Genomic DNA, 17,383 nt, shown 5'->3' on the forward strand with positions numbered 1-17,383 from the left:
TACTAAGGCAACATTTCAAATTTTTTTTTTTTTTGGCGAACCTGCAGTGACACACACAAAAAAAACCAATACAAACTATACAGAAATAACAAGACAAAAACAAACAACAAAACTACCGAGACTTTAATTCAGTATACCTAAAATAAAAAAAATAAAAATAATACAAATATTAATAAAAATAATAAATAAGGCATTTTAACAAAAAATTAAAAACAAAAAAAAAATCACTAAAATGACTTAAATTTTAATCAAGACAGAAAATATAAAAAACTAAAAACAAATTAAAAATAATAATAAAAACTATAACAGTATCTCAGGGATACTAAAAATGAAATTTTGTCAACTTTGTGTATTATTGAATATTCTTTTTTTATAACTAATCTGGTTTCCCATTTATTTTCTCCATAGGGATTGCAAATAAATTGTTAAATAAAGATTCACGGTTGACAAATCTTTTTTTTTTACGCATTTACGTTTGCAGTGCAGATGTATTATGATCAGTGTTGTGGGTAACCCGTTACAAAGTAACGCGTTAGAGTACTCTAATTACTTTTTTCCTGAAATTTATAACTTAACGCGTTAGTTTCGTGCGTAAGTAATCAGTAACTTCGTTATTTTTTTAAAAAAAGTAATCCGTTATTTTAAGGAAAGGAAAATCCCGACTGCAGCCTGCTTTTTGTCAGACAGTAGTCCTAGGTCTACTATGCCACCTGCGGATGTATCAGCGGAGCCGAAGCTCTGTGATCGTAAAGTCAATGGCTGTGATACGTCTGTGCCCTGCGCCTGACCCTGTGTGTGTGTGTGTGGAGTTTTTTTTTTTCCCGAACTCCCGGCAAGATGGCAGAGAGGACCGCGTTTGGTTTATGGAAGTACGCACATTATTTTCAATTTGTCAACGAAAAAGAAAAGAACATAACGGTAAAATGCACACTCTGCGTTGGTGAAAAGTTTCTGTCGACCGCCAAAAATTCTACCTCAAATTTAACGCTACGTTGTAATCACTACTTTGAAGAGTAAATGTAAGAGGACTGTGTTAAAGCGAATTTAGGCTTGTGACTGTGAGTGACACTTTAATAATAATTAGTTCGGCTATTAGGCGATTTGTCATTTGCCTGTGTGGCAGTGAAGGATTTAATTCGGTTTGTTATCATTTTTGTTTGACAGGCAGCTGTTAATTTCTGTTAGATCATTGGCTGGCTGGTTGTTCATCATTTCTAAATGGATTTAAATCTGCAACATGGCCGCGGGAAGTGGGGGTGCTGGGGGTGCTGCAGCACCCCCTAGTGACGAGAGGGAGATAAAAAAAAAAATGTAGGCCTATTAAAATATTTGTAACGCGCTTGTAACATTTATTTTTTTTTGGCAACAAGTGTGGGATCAGCTTTGACTAGCCAAGCAATTGTAAGTAGTACACTATAGTATTTTTTTAAGGTGGTGGGGATGGAGATGGAGAGTATTATTTCGTTCGTGTGTTCTTTGTGTAATGGTTGTGGAGAACTGTTAAATAACGTTTAAATAGTAGGGCTGGGTATCGATTCAGATGTTCCAGATCGATTCGATTTCGATTCACAAGCTCTCAAATCGATTCTATTTCGATTCTCGATTCGATTTCGATTTTCGATTCGATTTTCTATTAGAGCTGTAATCGGGCCTTAAAAGTTAAGCCCGACATGTCCCGAGCCCGACACGTAGCCTACATTTTGATTGACAGCTTTTTAAAAGCCCAAACCCATTTACAACCCGACATTATTCAAATGTACGCAGCACACAGCTCTTTTGCCTTTTGTCAGGAATGAGTAATTTATACATAGTTTAACATAATTTATACACGACTAACGTAATAGGCCACTTGGAAGTTTGAACAAAGAAATAAAATAAGTCCTCTGTAACATCGTAACATCTCAGCACTCTATAAATAGCCCTAAGGTATAGGCTCATTTAGCATATAAATAGACCAACGCACCAATAAAAACAAGTCTTTCTTAAAAAATTTAATTAAGATAAATTATAAATTAAGATGGGCATTTGGCAATAACGAAATTAATTAAGATAAAGGCTCTGCCGGATTTGCTTCGCCATAGCAGCTGGCATAATAAAATAATAATGCCAACATTAGCTTATATAGCCTACTCTGTCTACATTATGCATTTAAGACTCAAGTAATTTTTAGTTATTATTTGAAAAACATTTACTCACCAAGATTAGGTAAGGCCTAAGTGTTTATGTGGAGGAAAATGATTGAAATCCACTGTAGATGTCTTCAGCGCGCTCCTGCGCTCACTGATGGTGCGTCATCATTCACTCATTATTCTCATTATAAACAAGGTCAAAACTTTTCCAAACCTCAGACTTTGCTTTAGTTGCTGGTGCTACCAAAACGTAATCGTCAGAAGCAAGCCTCCGTTTCAACTACTCAGCATACATTTTCGCATATTTCTCGCGCTAATCGAAACATTACATGACCGCTCATTTACCGCACAAGCCCGAGCCCGAGCCCGGCCCGATTGGTTCGATTGGCAATGGGATTCTTCACACTGCCTGAACATGTGCAATTGTGCTTTTGAAGACAACTGACCACGCGCACCTGTCCGCGCGGTTGTCTGCTCAGACTCGGTACACACTCTCCGATGGCGATGTTTACATCAAGCCTGCATAGCGGTCCATAGCGGACTCGAGGACGCAGAAAGTAGCCTATAAGAGGCTTTAAGATGCAGTCTGTAAGACGCGAACGGGAGCATGACCTGACGCACATTGCAGAAAATGGAACCACTGCTTTAAACTGAATGAATGAATGATAGGTTCGTTAGTAACATCGCACAAGGCACATAAGAGGGTGACATATAGTGGAGAAGATTTGTAATTAGATTAACGCTAATCTTACGTTCAATGTATGCGTAAATAAATACGGAAAAAAATCGATTCATGGCCTTTGAGAATCGATTTTGAATCGACCACATTTTAAAAAACGATTAATCGAAAAATCTATTTTTTACCCAGCCATATTAAATAGTCGGAGATTCCTTGTGGTTTGTGTAAAAAGGTTGGAGATGGAGACAGAAAGCTTTATACTGTGCGTGTGTTCTTTGCGTAATGGATGTGGAGAACTGTTCAATAAACAAATAGCTTAAATAGTCAGAGATTATGTCCTTGTGGTGTGCGTAAAAAGATTTTGGAGTTAATAGAGTTGCGTGTGACATAAACGTGCAGTGACTCAAGCCAGCTGACCAAATCGATTGCATTGTTTTAGCGTTATTGTGAAGTTTGATTAATATTATATTTTGTTGTAATATTATTTGTTGTATCTAAATGAGTTGCATGTATGTATAGGCTATCTGAAATTGTAATTAAAGTAATTATTTCGTTTTTTTTCGATTATTAAACTATTATTTAAACTATTATTTCTGATTCTGCTTCTGCTTAGATTAATAGCGCATTGCGCATATCTGAGAACTGATGTCTGTGTGTTTCAGACCCTGGCTGGCTGTGAACTGAAGTGTATATGACAATAAAGTAGTAAATCTCAATGTATATATTTTAAAAATGTATTTTAAATAGGCCTATAGGCTCATAGGTTTTTTGTAAAAAAAAAAAATCACAGCACCCCCTGTTCAAAATTACTTCCCGCGGCCCTGATCTGCAAGCCTGTTTAAGGTTGTGTTTACAAGTAAGCATACTTGTACTTTGATAACTGCATTATGTAAAGTTAAAGAAAAATCAGGAGTTATCTTGTGGTGCTCATAATATACAGTAGCCTAGGCTACCCGGGCTGGGTAACGTTAGGTGCGAATTTTGATTAATAATATGTTCTGTGATAATAAATAAATAAAACGCCATGTGGAATAGCCGATTGCTGACTGTCTTTCCTGTTATTGTTATCCTGCAGTGTTAATTTAGTCGGATGACTGACGTTATTCATTGTCGGGAGTCACGACTTCTAGGTGCATTTAAAGGGGCCGGGGGCTGTGTCTGTCATGTGTGAGCCGCTGCGAACTGCTTTTAATTTTTGGTAACGCATGAGTACTCTAACGCCTTACTTTTATGAATAGGTAACGCTGTATCATAACTGATTACTTTTAATTGATGGTAACGTTGTAACCTAACTAACTACTTTCCAAAGTAACTATACCCAACACTGATTATGATACATCTATTTTGAAAGCTTTACAAACTTCTGTTCAAAATTTATTTAGTGAAATATCTTAACATTTCACAACCTGCTCCTCATGAGATTCGAACCAGCGACCTTCCGGTTGCCAGCGCTGAGCCCAAACTGTAAAACCCTGTGTGTGTGTGTGTGTGTGTGTGTGTGTGTGTGTTTGCTGAAGCTCCTCTCCAGGGTGAACCACATCAGAATGTAAACTGCATCTCTGTCCATAAACTGCATATCTGCGCTGATTTAGGAAATAATTCTGCAGGTTTGCTTTCAGTGATGGCAAACTCTGTAATTAGGACACGTTCCCACTGTCTAAAGCTGCCTTCAAGTCATGTCAGGACGATCATATTTATGAGACGAGCGGACACGAACACCACTACACTGTTGTAATTATTAGTGGGAGACCTGGGATTTTCTTCAAGCCAATTAAAGGATTATGAAGGAAACTGATTTACATATGGGTCACTGTCAAAGAGGATTAGCTTTCATGCATTTTCACTGTTTCAAAACCACGAGAGTTGACTTTTATATACATTTTGTTGCACCCGTGCTAAAATAAACATAATTTTCATTTCAATTTTATGAGCTTTTGTCTTTTTTTTTTTTTGCTTTTTTTACAATTTGTTTACATTTTTTTATTCCAGTTTTTTTCAACAAACTTATTTCATTAATCTACCAAGATAATATTTTTTAAAATTTGCATTTAAGTTTTTCAGCTTTCAATATTTATATGTCAGCTTTATTTCAATTCAGAAAAAACATTTTCATAGTTTTCGTCAACAATAAATGTGGACAGCAAAATAAATTCCCATTCCAAATTCTGAATGAATCATTTTTGAGTTCAAGCAGGTTGCAAAAAATTGTTGTGACTACAACTCAAAAAAAAGTTACGCCGCACTTTTTGTTGCAATTTCAATTTTTCCTTTGTCTTTGGAGTGTTACAAGCTGTTTGTGAATAGAGAAGATCCTTAAAGCTGCAAAGACTAAAGTTTCAAACCCAAAGAGATATTCTTGCTTAAAGTTCAGGCTGGTCCACGCCTCGTTAAAACATGCCCCCACATGTCTACGTCATGATGTGGGAAGATTTGCATTAAGGCGATTATGACAAAAATCATATTGTCTATTATTCCCTTGAAATTGTAATTACGATTATCACAATTTACATTGAATGATGTTTATACCATTGTTTGATGCAACTGCATGCCATATTTTTATATGAAAATAATCAAGCTGAAAAAACTCCAACTGAAAAACTTTTAGTGCTTTTCTATAGTATTAAGCCTCAAATGTCAATATACATCGGATTGGTTTCTTCTTTAAATTATAAAAAAAAAATATTAATGGTATTATAATGTTATACTGAAACTAAAACAACAAAAAACTTTTAAAATAGATAAAAAAAAAAAAACTTATCTTAAGCGTGCAAAATTACATAAGTGGATTTTGAACGATTAATTACCACTTTAAATGATTATGTATTTGTGGCATCCATAATTGTAATCGCGATTAGAAATTAGATTAATTGTGCAGCCCTAGTTTGCATTACGCCGCCTAAATGTTCAAGCAAAGAAAGAAGGTGGAAACTTTTATTCTCACTGTAGTATTGTTTCCATGTGATGGAGATGCTGTGTGTTTCCAAATATGGTAAGGGGTGTACCATTTCTGTCACGCGCTTGAGGTATTCGACCAATCACAATGCACTGTATAGCTGGCCAATCAGAGCACACCACGCTTTTCAGAACGATGAGCTTTCTAAAAATCAACGTGTTTCAGAAAGCAAAAGGAGTTACAATAACGTACAGTAAGTGGAAAATAATTTTTTTTTAACCATAAACCGCGTAAACTAGGATTGTTACGATATCAAAATCTCACGATACGATATTATAGCAATATTTAAAAAAAATAAATACTTTTTGTATATTTTGTACATTTTCAACTTACATTATTCTATCTAAAAGCATGTTTCGCATCTGAACAAACACAGATTCTCATCATTTACCAAACTACTTCTCTTACCTTCTCTCTGCTGTCGAGTGCTGATCCATCAGGTCGTGTACGAATAGTGAACGGCGTGGACAGCCGGAGCAGAATGTTCTGGAAGGAGCAGGGGATTCTGGGAGAAACCAGCTCAAAGCTGGTGCTGAAGGTGAGCGTCCGGTGCGGCTCGCTCTTGGCCTGTTTCCGAAACCCCTCCCCGACCTGCAGGACCTCCATGTTGGGTCCCAGAACCAGGTGAAAGGGAAAGGCCCGGCAAAACGTGCTCAGACCGATGCGCAAATCCAGCGGCGAGCGCGACAGCTGACGAGATCCGGCGGCGGTTTGCGAGGACGAGGATGTGGGTTGAGTCCGGACCTCTCGAATGAGGAAGGACAAACAGGCAGGAGATGAAGATGAGGGCGGAGATGGGGATGAAGAGGGGGAGGAGTCCGTCGAGAGCTCTCCGTCCTCATTGGCTGTGTGCAGCCATGTGGGAGGAGCTTCCTCCACCGAGACATCCGATTGGTAGATGCGACGAGCGGCGGCCCGGATTAAGCCCGGCATGGCCACGCCCACAGTAGGGTCAGGGTTGAAGCAGTGGAGGAGGAGAGTCCGTCCAACACCGCTCTCCGCATTCGTCTCTTCGCTCTCCTGGGGAGAGTCTTTGCATAGGAAAGAAGGAGCATCAGACGACGCTCGGCGGCCGCAGGATGTTCTGATGTGTTCTAGAAGAGCGTCGAAACCATTGAAGAAGTCCTGCAGGTTTCCACCGAGAGCTCGTAGAACCCTCTCGTTCTCCTCCAGACACAAACCGAAGAATTCCTCCCCGAATCGGCCACGGATGTCGGCAAAGTCCATGCCTGTGAAAAAATAATGTAAAAAATTATTAATTTGCTTAATCATCTTTCAATAAAAATAAAAAAAATAAATTACTTTTCAAAATAGATTTTTAAATACATTTAATTAGTGCCGTCAAATGATTAATCGCATTCAGAAATGTTTTTGTGTGTTCTGTTTATATCTATGGACCCACTTTATATTAAGTGGCCTTAACTACTATGTACTTACATTTTAATTAATAATTTAGTACAATGTACTTATTGTGTACATACATGTTTTTACATTGTACTTATATTGAAAAAAAAATGACATGTAATTACATCTGTATTTAATTTCTGTAATTACATTTATAATTACACTGTTGACCCATACTTTACACCTTAACCCATCCTTAAACTTACCCATACCTCCAACCCTCTCCCTAACCTTACCCCATCCCACCTCAATAGCAGCAAAAGTGTTTTACAATACAATATGAACGCAGTAAGTACATTGTATTATTTTTTTTATGTAAGTACATAGTAGTTAAGGCCACCTAATATAAAGTGGGACCATATTTATTATGTATATATAAAATAAACACACATACAGTATATATTTTTAAAATATTTACAGGCATTTACATGTACATATTTATTTTCATATAATTTATATTATATATAAATATATTTAATATGTAAACATAACATATTTTCCTGAAATATATACATGCATATGTGTGTATACACACATATATTATGTAAACAAAATTTATTTTGGATGCGATTAATCACGATTAATCGTTTGACAGCACATTTAAAAATTGTTTTTACATTTAATACATTTTAATTTATTTATTTGTTAAGTTATTTAAAAAAAATTTAATAAATGATTGCTTTATTTTACAAGGATGCATCATCAAAGTGACAGTAATTTATAAAAATATACAAAAAGTTATTTTGTACTTTCTATTCATTAAAGAATCCTGAAAAATGAAATGCATCACAGTTTCCACAAAAATACCTAGCAGCGCAACCATTTTCAACATTGATATAATAGTATATAATAACTTTATCAAGTTTTTTTTAATCAAATAAATGAATCCTTTAGAAAAGGAAACTTGTTTCTATTATTGTATTTAAAAAAAAACATTAAAAGGTAACTGTAATCTAACATTTCTTTCTTTTGTTTTCGCAATTCTGAATTCATAATTCTAAAATAAAAACATAACTGTTAGATGTAAACTTGCAAATGCAAGAAAAAGGTATGAATTGTGACACAAAATGTTGTTTTTTTTATTCCATAGTAGAAACAAGCTTCAGATAACTTCATAAGAGGACTACTTATTAAACACATGAAAAAATTTACCAACACCAAACATTTGAACAGTACTGTAGCCTATAAATGAATTAATATTTGTATTATGCAGAAACCTTTGAGTAAAAGCAATGCAGCACTTGAGAGGTAATATAATATGTCGTTGAGCTTTAATAAACGTAGCAGCATTGCATTTAAACATGTAGCAAACAGTCACAGATTATTACTGACAAATACATGGGAATGAACCCGGCTCATGTGATCTGTATTTAGCAGAACTATTTGTTTTATAAACATGCTTTTACATAAAGATGGAAAGTTTAAAGGTCTGCCCCCCAGCGAAACCATCGATTACCAAAATAATCAATCTCTGCAGCACAAGCGCATGGTTAAACGCTGTGGCTCTGCTGCATAAAAGTGAGATGCGCAGTAGGTTTAGCTGGGCAGGGCTCAGTTCAAATGGCTCATTGCGGTTTATTTATAAACGTGTTCTCGTTAGGGATGGCAGAGTTAGTATCTTAGCAACAGCTCGGGAATGGAGACTGCAGCAATGGAGGGAGTTTTTAGGAAAGTGTCAGTGAGTGTGTATTGAGGTCAAAGTTTTACCGTTTCGTGTGTGTGCACGGTGTGTACTACAGCTGCAGAATTTGGTCAAAAATCATGAGAAACATTGCATTTATGATGCAAAATAATGCACTTTATGTTGTCAATGCATGCTAAAAGCGAACCAGTTTGCAGACATTAACAAAATTCAAATACTGAATCAACATAAAAAGTCCCATGCATGCTTGAGCATGCAAAGTACATACAAAATATTACTCTGAGGCATGCATGACACATACTGTACTTATACTTATTCAATTAAACTGCAGCATTTTAAGGTTTAAAGGGGGGGTGAAATGCTATTTCATGCATACTGAGTTTTTTACACTGTTAAAGAGTTGGATTCCCATGCTAAACATGGACAAAGTTTCAAAAATTAAGTTGTACGTTTGAAGGAGTATTTCTGTTCCAAAAATACTCCTTCTCGTTTGTCAAAAGTTTCGGAAAGTTTTTTTCGAGTATGGCTCTGTGTGACGTTAGATGGAGCGGAATTTCCTTATATGGGTCCTGAGGCACTTCTGCCGGAAGAGCGTGCTCCCGTATAGCAGAGCATTGAGAGCACAACAGACTTCACTGATCAGAGCGAGAGCGTCGCCAAATGTCACAAAAGAAGTGTGTTTTTGGTTGCCAGGGCAAGACAACCCTGCACAGATTACCAAAAGAGAAACAGCATTAAGGGACCAGTGGATGGAGTTTATTTTTACAGAGCATCAACGGAGTTGTGCAAGTGTTTTTGTTTGTTCCCTGCATTTCGAAGATGCTTGTTTTACAAACAAGGCCCAGTTTGACGACGGATTTGCACATCGTTTATTTCTTAAGGATGATGCAGTCCCAACGAAAAAGGGTCACGATCGTGTGTTGGAACCGCAGGCGGTGAGTAAAACTGCTTCAAATATCTCTGTGTTGTTAACTTAGCTATCGGCGCGTAAGCACATCAAGTAAACAACATGCGATGTTGTCATCAAACTGCACTTTCCACATGTACAGCTTAAAAAAAAAAAAAAAAAAAGACGACATAAAGTGGAACTTAGTCATTTTCCAAAACTGCTAAGCAAATATATACAGTTCAGTACATACCACATAGCATACCGCCTTTGCTGATGCTGCTCTTGTTAAATTTCAGCCTCTGGATCTGATTCTGGATCATAAATATACGCTGAATCTGACTGTTAGCAGTGGTTTGTTTTGGTTGGTTTTGTCCTCACGGTGTCACAGCTTCCACATGCTCTCAACGCAAAAGCCTACTGGCTCTCGTGATTCTTTAGCTCCGCCCACACGTCACGCCTCCAGACGCTCGTGTTTTTCCGGGAAAAATCGGTACAGACTGTCTTTCTCTTATGAATATAATAAAACTAAAGACTTTTTGGAGTTATGAAGGATGCAGTACTACTCTATAGGTACTCAAGATTAACAGGATATTGAGTGAAAACGAGCATTTCACCCCCCCTTTAATAATTGCACAAGGTCATATTATGATTTGGATTTCTTCGATTGATTGAGGAGTCCTAGTTTGTACTTACCTAAAATAGTTGCTGTGTATTTCAGTATTCCTGAGATGTCTGTCTGGCTGTCACAGCGAGAGTTCTCAAACAAACACTTCTGCTCGTCTGACAAGCTTCCTACAAACTCTTGTCCACTGCGAGAGAAAGAGAGTTTGATTAACATTCACTATGGTGTGAGTGGATAAAATGGTAACCGAATTAAAACCGAAAAAAAAAATATTATTGCTTCAAGGTTCCTCTTTCATATCTGAGACAAAACTGAAGGTCTTCATTTAAATTTGGATTTGGATTGGAGCTGGGTGATAATAATATAGTTACTATATAGTATACTGTATATCACTGTACGTTAATATACTGTATGCATGCAGATAAAGTTGGACATGCTTATACATCAATTTTACAAAAAGAGCTAGATTATAGAGGATAGAGTTAGACATACTATTATATTCAACTTTAAATTAAATACTATCCAATAATCTATATGATTTATACGAGAAATAGTCAGGTGAGATTTGCTTTATTGTATATTATGCGTGTCATAATGACATTGGTACAGAATTTCAAAACGTATCGTCATTTATTGTACAGAAAATACACTTTTTACAAGCAACAAGCCACTTTTGACAAAATCCTAAAATGTTTAAATGATATAATTAGATCTAAGTGTTCAGAATTGGTTACTTTGTTTTATTATTTTGTATCAAAGGAAATGAAATTAGTTTTAAATGTGAATTTGGAGTCATTATCAGAGCATCCACCTTAACTTGCAATGAAGAGTTAAACCATGTCATGTAAATGTGCAACACTTCCGATTCATTCGCTACAGGTATTACTAAAATAACAAAGTGCAATAAAGAGTAAAACTACATTACTACTATATTACAAAATACATTAAAATTATATGATATAAAATACCAATTAGCAATATCAAGCATCATAAAACATTGTTTTTCTACAAGTCAAATAAATTAATAGAATGAGACCTGAAGCATTCAAGTCACAATTTGCCGCAGGCAGCAGCCTTATACAGTACGTTAAAAATAAGGTTCATATTTAGACTTCAGTGTTTTTGATTGCAGACTTTAGTATCTTGGTCTAATTTAAGACGTTGTTGAGATTTGAAACTCTATTTTCCCAATAGGCTACTGTCAAAGGATGACATAAAGAATGTGTAATTACTCTAAGGCATTGTGGATGTACCTTATTTCCTTCTGTCTGTAAAACTCCATTGTTCTCTGCAGGGCCAGCTGAATTGTCTGCGTCTAAAAAGAAGAATAACAATACAGTCAGAAGTTGCTCGATCCAGATTGATGAGTAAGAAAGGATTTAACTGAAAACCAACAGCATTCCCAAACATTGCTCTGCTCGGAGAGCTCCTTTAATTCAAACAGATTCAAAAGACACCAGACACAACTAAATCTAAAGTTAAAGCAACTCTGTTTTTTTTTTTTTTTTACATGAAAATTCAGTTTCAAAAATTTCCCACTCTTCCCCAAAAAAATATTTTCTTGGAGTGTGTGATTTTTACAAGCAGAAAGTCACAAAAATACATAAAACTACATATAGTTGCTTAAAAAAAAAAAAAAAAAAAAGTATTTTCTCAATGGAAATTAATTGATGCCAGATTCCTTTGGCTGCACATAGCCTATTAAATATGACTGTAAATAAAAATAACTAGAGTACTTGCCATTTCTTTGTAATTGTTAAATTTAGCAGTTTCTGATTGTGAAAATACTAATTAAACTAAGTTCTCCATTACTTGAACGGAGTAAAAAGGTGATGGTAAACCGATAGTCTTTATTGGATTTGTCTGTTTGTGTGATTTGGCGCTTTTTGAAGGGATTTACAGTGCTGATCTACCTGTAATAGAATACACCTTTAATCCTTATCCAATCAGCTGCCTTTATCACGCTACCACGGCAACAATATTCCAATCAAAATCCTCCTCATTTCAGGAAAGCTCTTAATAGCTCAAATCCAGCTTTACTTGTCCAAATCTGCTTTTGTGAACTAACAGCAGTCTCTCTCTCTCTGGAGAAATTAAACCTGATTTATACTAACGTGATGACACTGCTGGGAATTATAAGAATTATAATAAAACGCATAATGGTGATAGAAAGTGTAGGAAAATTATTTTGATTGTTGCAAAAAAATCTTTTTGATCTTTAAAGTGGCTTCATTTTCTTCAAGCTTTGTGTAGTCATCTGAAATTATTTCTATTATTCAGCAAAGGCTGCATTAAATTATCAATAAATACATTTAGATTATTCCAAAAGATTTTTATTACAAACAAATCCTGTTGTTTTGAATCTTCTAATCATCAAATAATCTTGAAAAAAAATATAAATTTCCACAAAAAAAATCAGAAATATTTTTTGAGCAGTAAATCAGCATATTATGATTTCTGAAGGATCATGTGACACCGGAGACTGGAGGAACGATGCTGAAAATTCAGCTTTGCATCATAGAAATAAATTACATTTGAATATATATTCAAATAGAAAACAGTTATTTGAAATTGTAATAATATTTCACGTTTTTTACTGTGTTTGATCAAATAAGACCTCTTTCACAAGCATTTCTGCAATGCATGTTGGGATTGCCTTCATGCAACAATATCTTCGATTTCGACTTAAGCTAGTTATAGAAAGCATCATGAAGTCACTTTGGGATCAGTCATTGCATCAGGAGGAGTATCTGTTGCCTAAAATGTTGTCTGTAGGCAGTTGGCAAGCTTCTGAAACAGAGCGTTTCATTGTTTGCAGAGCTCTAAACTAAAAAACAAAGGATCAATGTTATCTCCTAAAGAGCATGTTAGTTCAGTGACGTTTGTTTGGTCTAATCCCCAAATAGGACAGATATGATTTTAACTGACATGCAAACATAATCTGTGGTTTACAAGAACGTGAGTGAAAACAACCGAAAATACTGCTTTATTTCTTTGGAATAAAATGTCAAATTTACTAGTAATTTCTAAGTGCCTTTTTATTTTTTTTATTTTTTTTGTGTGTACACAAGTAAAAAAAATCGAAGTTAAGTAATTTAGTTCTGAATTCTTGAAGTACATTTTGTAATAAAATACAATTTAAGTCATTCTCCTTCGAAATATCATGCATAAATGTTATGTGCCACTTCTTTATAATAGTGAAATTTACTAGCAGTTTAAGAAATGAAAGTTGTTTTTACACTAAATTACAAATTTACACTTAGTTAACATAACAGCAAGGTTTCATTCATTAACAGTAATAAATGAAAAATCAGTTTTGGCTCATGTCAGCTCACATCCATTAAATACTAACCAATCCAACTTTTGATTTTTATTCATATTTTTGTAAATGTTGGAATTAACTACATGATTTAGAAGTGTTTTAATTGTAAGTTCGTGCTAACCAATGTAATTAACTATTGTTAACACATGAAAGCTTATTGTAAAATGTTGATTTTTTGTCATTCAACATTAATGTTTTAAGAGAGAATTTACATGCATGTAATGATGTGTACTGTAATTGAAATCTACAGATGCAAACAGATAAAGTGTAGTGAAGTAAACACTTAAATGTGTGTTTTGGATCAAACTAGCATAAAGAAAACATGCTAAGGAAGCATAATACACAAAAACTCAAAACTGACCAGTGCATAAAAAAACATGGACTTTAGTCAGTATGCAGCTGGTCTGAGTGTTTTACATATAATCCGGCTAAAGCACACACACACACACACACACACATTCCGGATTTATGCCATTGGAGCAGTTGGTTTGCTACGAACCACATTTTTCATGTGCGTAGTACAACACACACACACACACACACACAGTAAATCCATTGGAGTGAAGCTCAGGACAAGAACATTCTGATGCAGAGATGCATGCACTATCTCGGCTCTGCGGTACGGTGTGTGTGCTGCTTTGAGACCCGAACGCACCAGTCCCCACTGAACCGAGACGTTATCCTCCTCTTCACACACACTCTTCTGCTCTACACGAGACATGATGAATACACACAACACAGCGGGGCCTGAACAACCACAGCATGCTCCACATTGATTCTCCATTCAGGGATTGGATCGGGATCATGAGGGATCGGGATCTCAGACATCTGCACTGTCACCGGTTCTGATCAAAATGATAATCTGTATCTGTGTGTGTGTGTGTGTGTGTGTGTGTGTGTGTGTGTGTGTGTGTGTATGAAGAGTTCAGATGCAAAGCACCTAAGTGCTGTCTGTATATATACATAAAAAAACATTTTTATTATTATTATATTATCATGTTTTTACTGAGATTTATTGTGTTAGCTGTATTTTTTTTTATTTGTTTTAACTTAATCAAAATAACCCAACTGCAGTTTGAGATTATTTGGAACGCAAATAAAAAAATTAAAAAATGAAAATGAATGAAAATTGTTTAGAATCGAGTTTTGTGTTTTTTCAAATGAACACACACACACACACACACGTTGAATTGAATGTAAGGTTGTAAGGTAAGGCTCGGTACCGTCGGTGAGGTGAGGCGTCTCAAACTCTCCCCGAGCGAGTCCAGATTGACGCGTTTACGCCGGGCGAGCCTCCTGCTGACGGCCGCGTCCTCGAACGGACACGAGAGCGTCTCCACGGGGCTCCGGCCGTTCCAGAAGACGCGCGAGAACGGGCACTCGCCGTCCTCCCCGGGGCTCTCCAGGTAGTCCGAGCCCATGGAGCTGAAGGATTCGGAGGAAATCTTCCGCGAGGACATGCTGCTGCCGGTGCTGGAGGAGTCATCAGACGCGCAGGCGACGCGGAACCATCGCGGAACCGGGACGCGCGCGGCAGAGTGAATGCAGCAGCAGCGCCAAGTGCGCAGAACCCGATTCTGTCCGCGTGGGTGTGAGGGGGAACGGAGCGGGGCGTTTGTATTACCGGATCCCGTCGGTGATCCAGCAGCTCCGTAGACCGATGAAGACCCTCGGAGACCTCATGATCGGGTTTGACGCGGGGAGAGTCACGTCCAGATGCGCGTAAAGACTAGAAATAGACTATTCCACCGTAGAGCTAGCACAGGACTAAGAAACAGCCAATCGGTTAACATACAGCAAAAAGACTCTACACCCTCTTATTAGAGAGAGAGAGAGAGAGAGAGAGAGAGAGAGATGGCGCGCGCATGCAAAGCAATGATGTTCACACTTTATATCACAGTGGCAGTATTAAACATTGCAAGTATAGGCACTCATAATCACCCTAGAGATTAAAGATTACACTAAACATGTTGTGATGGCATGCACTGAGCCCTATTCAAATATCCCGATATCTAGAAATCAAAACAGACCTGTATTAATCAGAATTTGAGCAAATTTGTCATTAATTCGGGGGCTTTTTGATGCAGGTGTGAAGAGCCCAATCAAAGAAGCATGCTTTGGAGTGATGCATAGATTTTTGTTTACAATCATTAAATGAAAAGGTATATATCTCAATACCTACATGTGCAGTTGTCAAGGGCATGAATGAAAATTAAAGAGATGATTCAATTGTGATTACATTTCAGCAGAAAGACTAAAATTCTATGCTCACTCTCTTTCTGACGGCACCCATTCGCTGCAGTGCATCCGACTGATGGAATGCTACATTTCTCTATCTATACATTTCTTTATCTAATTATAATAATTGAATGTTTAACATCACACCAAAAGCATGTGTACTTGAATGCTACATTGACCTGGATAATTAAAACCCTTCACAGACAGTGCTCTGTTCATCCACAATGCAAGAGAGAGCACAGGTCCTCGAGACACACACACACACAGAGAGAGAGAGAGAGAGAGAGAGTCAGGTCATGTTAGCAGGGGTGAAGGTTGAAGACTGTGAGCATCTCTCCCTCCCTCCGATGCCTTCCGGATATTTCTCTTCTCTCTCGTTCGCTCTTTTCGTCCTTCACTCTTCTCCCAGCATCCCTCTTTCAGTTCCTGAGTCTGACCCACTTTCCCCCGTTCTGCCTGTTTTTGTTCACATATTAACACGGGAACAGCCTCGTGTCTGTCTGAGTGCGTATAAATAAACTAACACAGTGCACTAACACATTTGTAAAAAAAAAAAAAACATTTTTTTAAACATTATTCAACATTCATTGTGCATGGATACAATGACATTCTAAGCCAGTGGATTCAAATAAATCATTAAAGATGAAGCATTTAACTGATGTGCCAATAGCTTTAGTAAGCAGAATTGTGTTTCCAAATAAGTTTACATGAGCAATTGTTCAAGAACTGGTATTCCTGCCACTCAATTCATGCTATTTGTGCTGTTTGGGGCTATTAAAATAAGCAAAAACACTAGGACTTGGTATTTGGAGGACCTGTATGGAAACCTGTTTGGAAAACATTATTTTAGTAATTCAGTTGATTTTATTCATCAGGATTTGATTGAGAACTGCCTGTATGATGTAAGTGACGTGACATACAGCAAGAACGGTGAACCATACTCAGAATTAATGCGTTTTTAATACAAATTCTTACATTTTTAATAAAAATTATGATCCTAAAAAAACACACAAACACATGTATATACATATATACAAACATGGATGATTTGTCCAAAATAAGACAATAAGATCTTATGACATGCACTTAGAAAATAGGTTGAATTTTAATTTCATACCAACTAAAATAATTGGGATCAGAAATCTGATTACATAATATATAAATGTTTTTGTTAAACACACTTGCCATTTAGAAGAATTGCCGTTTTGCTTTCATACACAGTGTATAGACAATATATACACACATATATCTATATAATTACTAATTACATTTATAATCATTTTTTTATTATTTTGTTTTGATGTAAGATTACAAAAAGAAGCATTAATGAATTAAGGTATCTACAAATAAATCGTATAGCTTGTTAATTATATAATCAGTTTTGCTCAAATTACTTACATTTATCAATATTCACAATCTAGAACTCATTTTACACAACTGCTGTTTATTAGTTGTGTTCCTGTACTTTTACTGGAGAAACGACTCCATTGTAAATGAAATGGAAA

General features: G+C 36.3%; 1 protein-coding gene across 1 annotated transcript in view; it reads right to left on the reverse strand.

Annotated features, from left to right (window-relative positions):
• The window catches only part of LOC127973181 (guanylate cyclase soluble subunit alpha-2), a 28,193-nt gene extending 12,558 nt beyond the window's left edge, over positions 1-15,635 (reverse strand). The window contains exons 1-4 of the mRNA XM_052577323.1: positions 14,864-15,635; positions 11,572-11,633; positions 10,390-10,505; positions 6,170-6,990 (exon numbers count right to left, since the gene is read on the reverse strand). Of these exons, the coding sequence (XP_052433283.1) occupies positions 6,170-6,990; positions 10,390-10,505; positions 11,572-11,633; positions 14,864-15,100 (1,236 nt within the window). The 5' untranslated portion in view covers positions 15,101-15,635. The remainder of the gene's footprint in view (positions 1-6,169; positions 6,991-10,389; positions 10,506-11,571; positions 11,634-14,863) is intronic.
• Positions 15,636-17,383: the final 1,748 nt, after the last annotated feature.

The sequence above is a fragment of the Carassius gibelio genome, chromosome B15 (assembly GCF_023724105.1).
Source record: "Carassius gibelio isolate Cgi1373 ecotype wild population from Czech Republic chromosome B15, carGib1.2-hapl.c, whole genome shotgun sequence".
In the NCBI taxonomy this organism is placed as follows: domain Eukaryota; kingdom Metazoa; phylum Chordata; class Actinopteri; order Cypriniformes; family Cyprinidae; genus Carassius; species Carassius gibelio.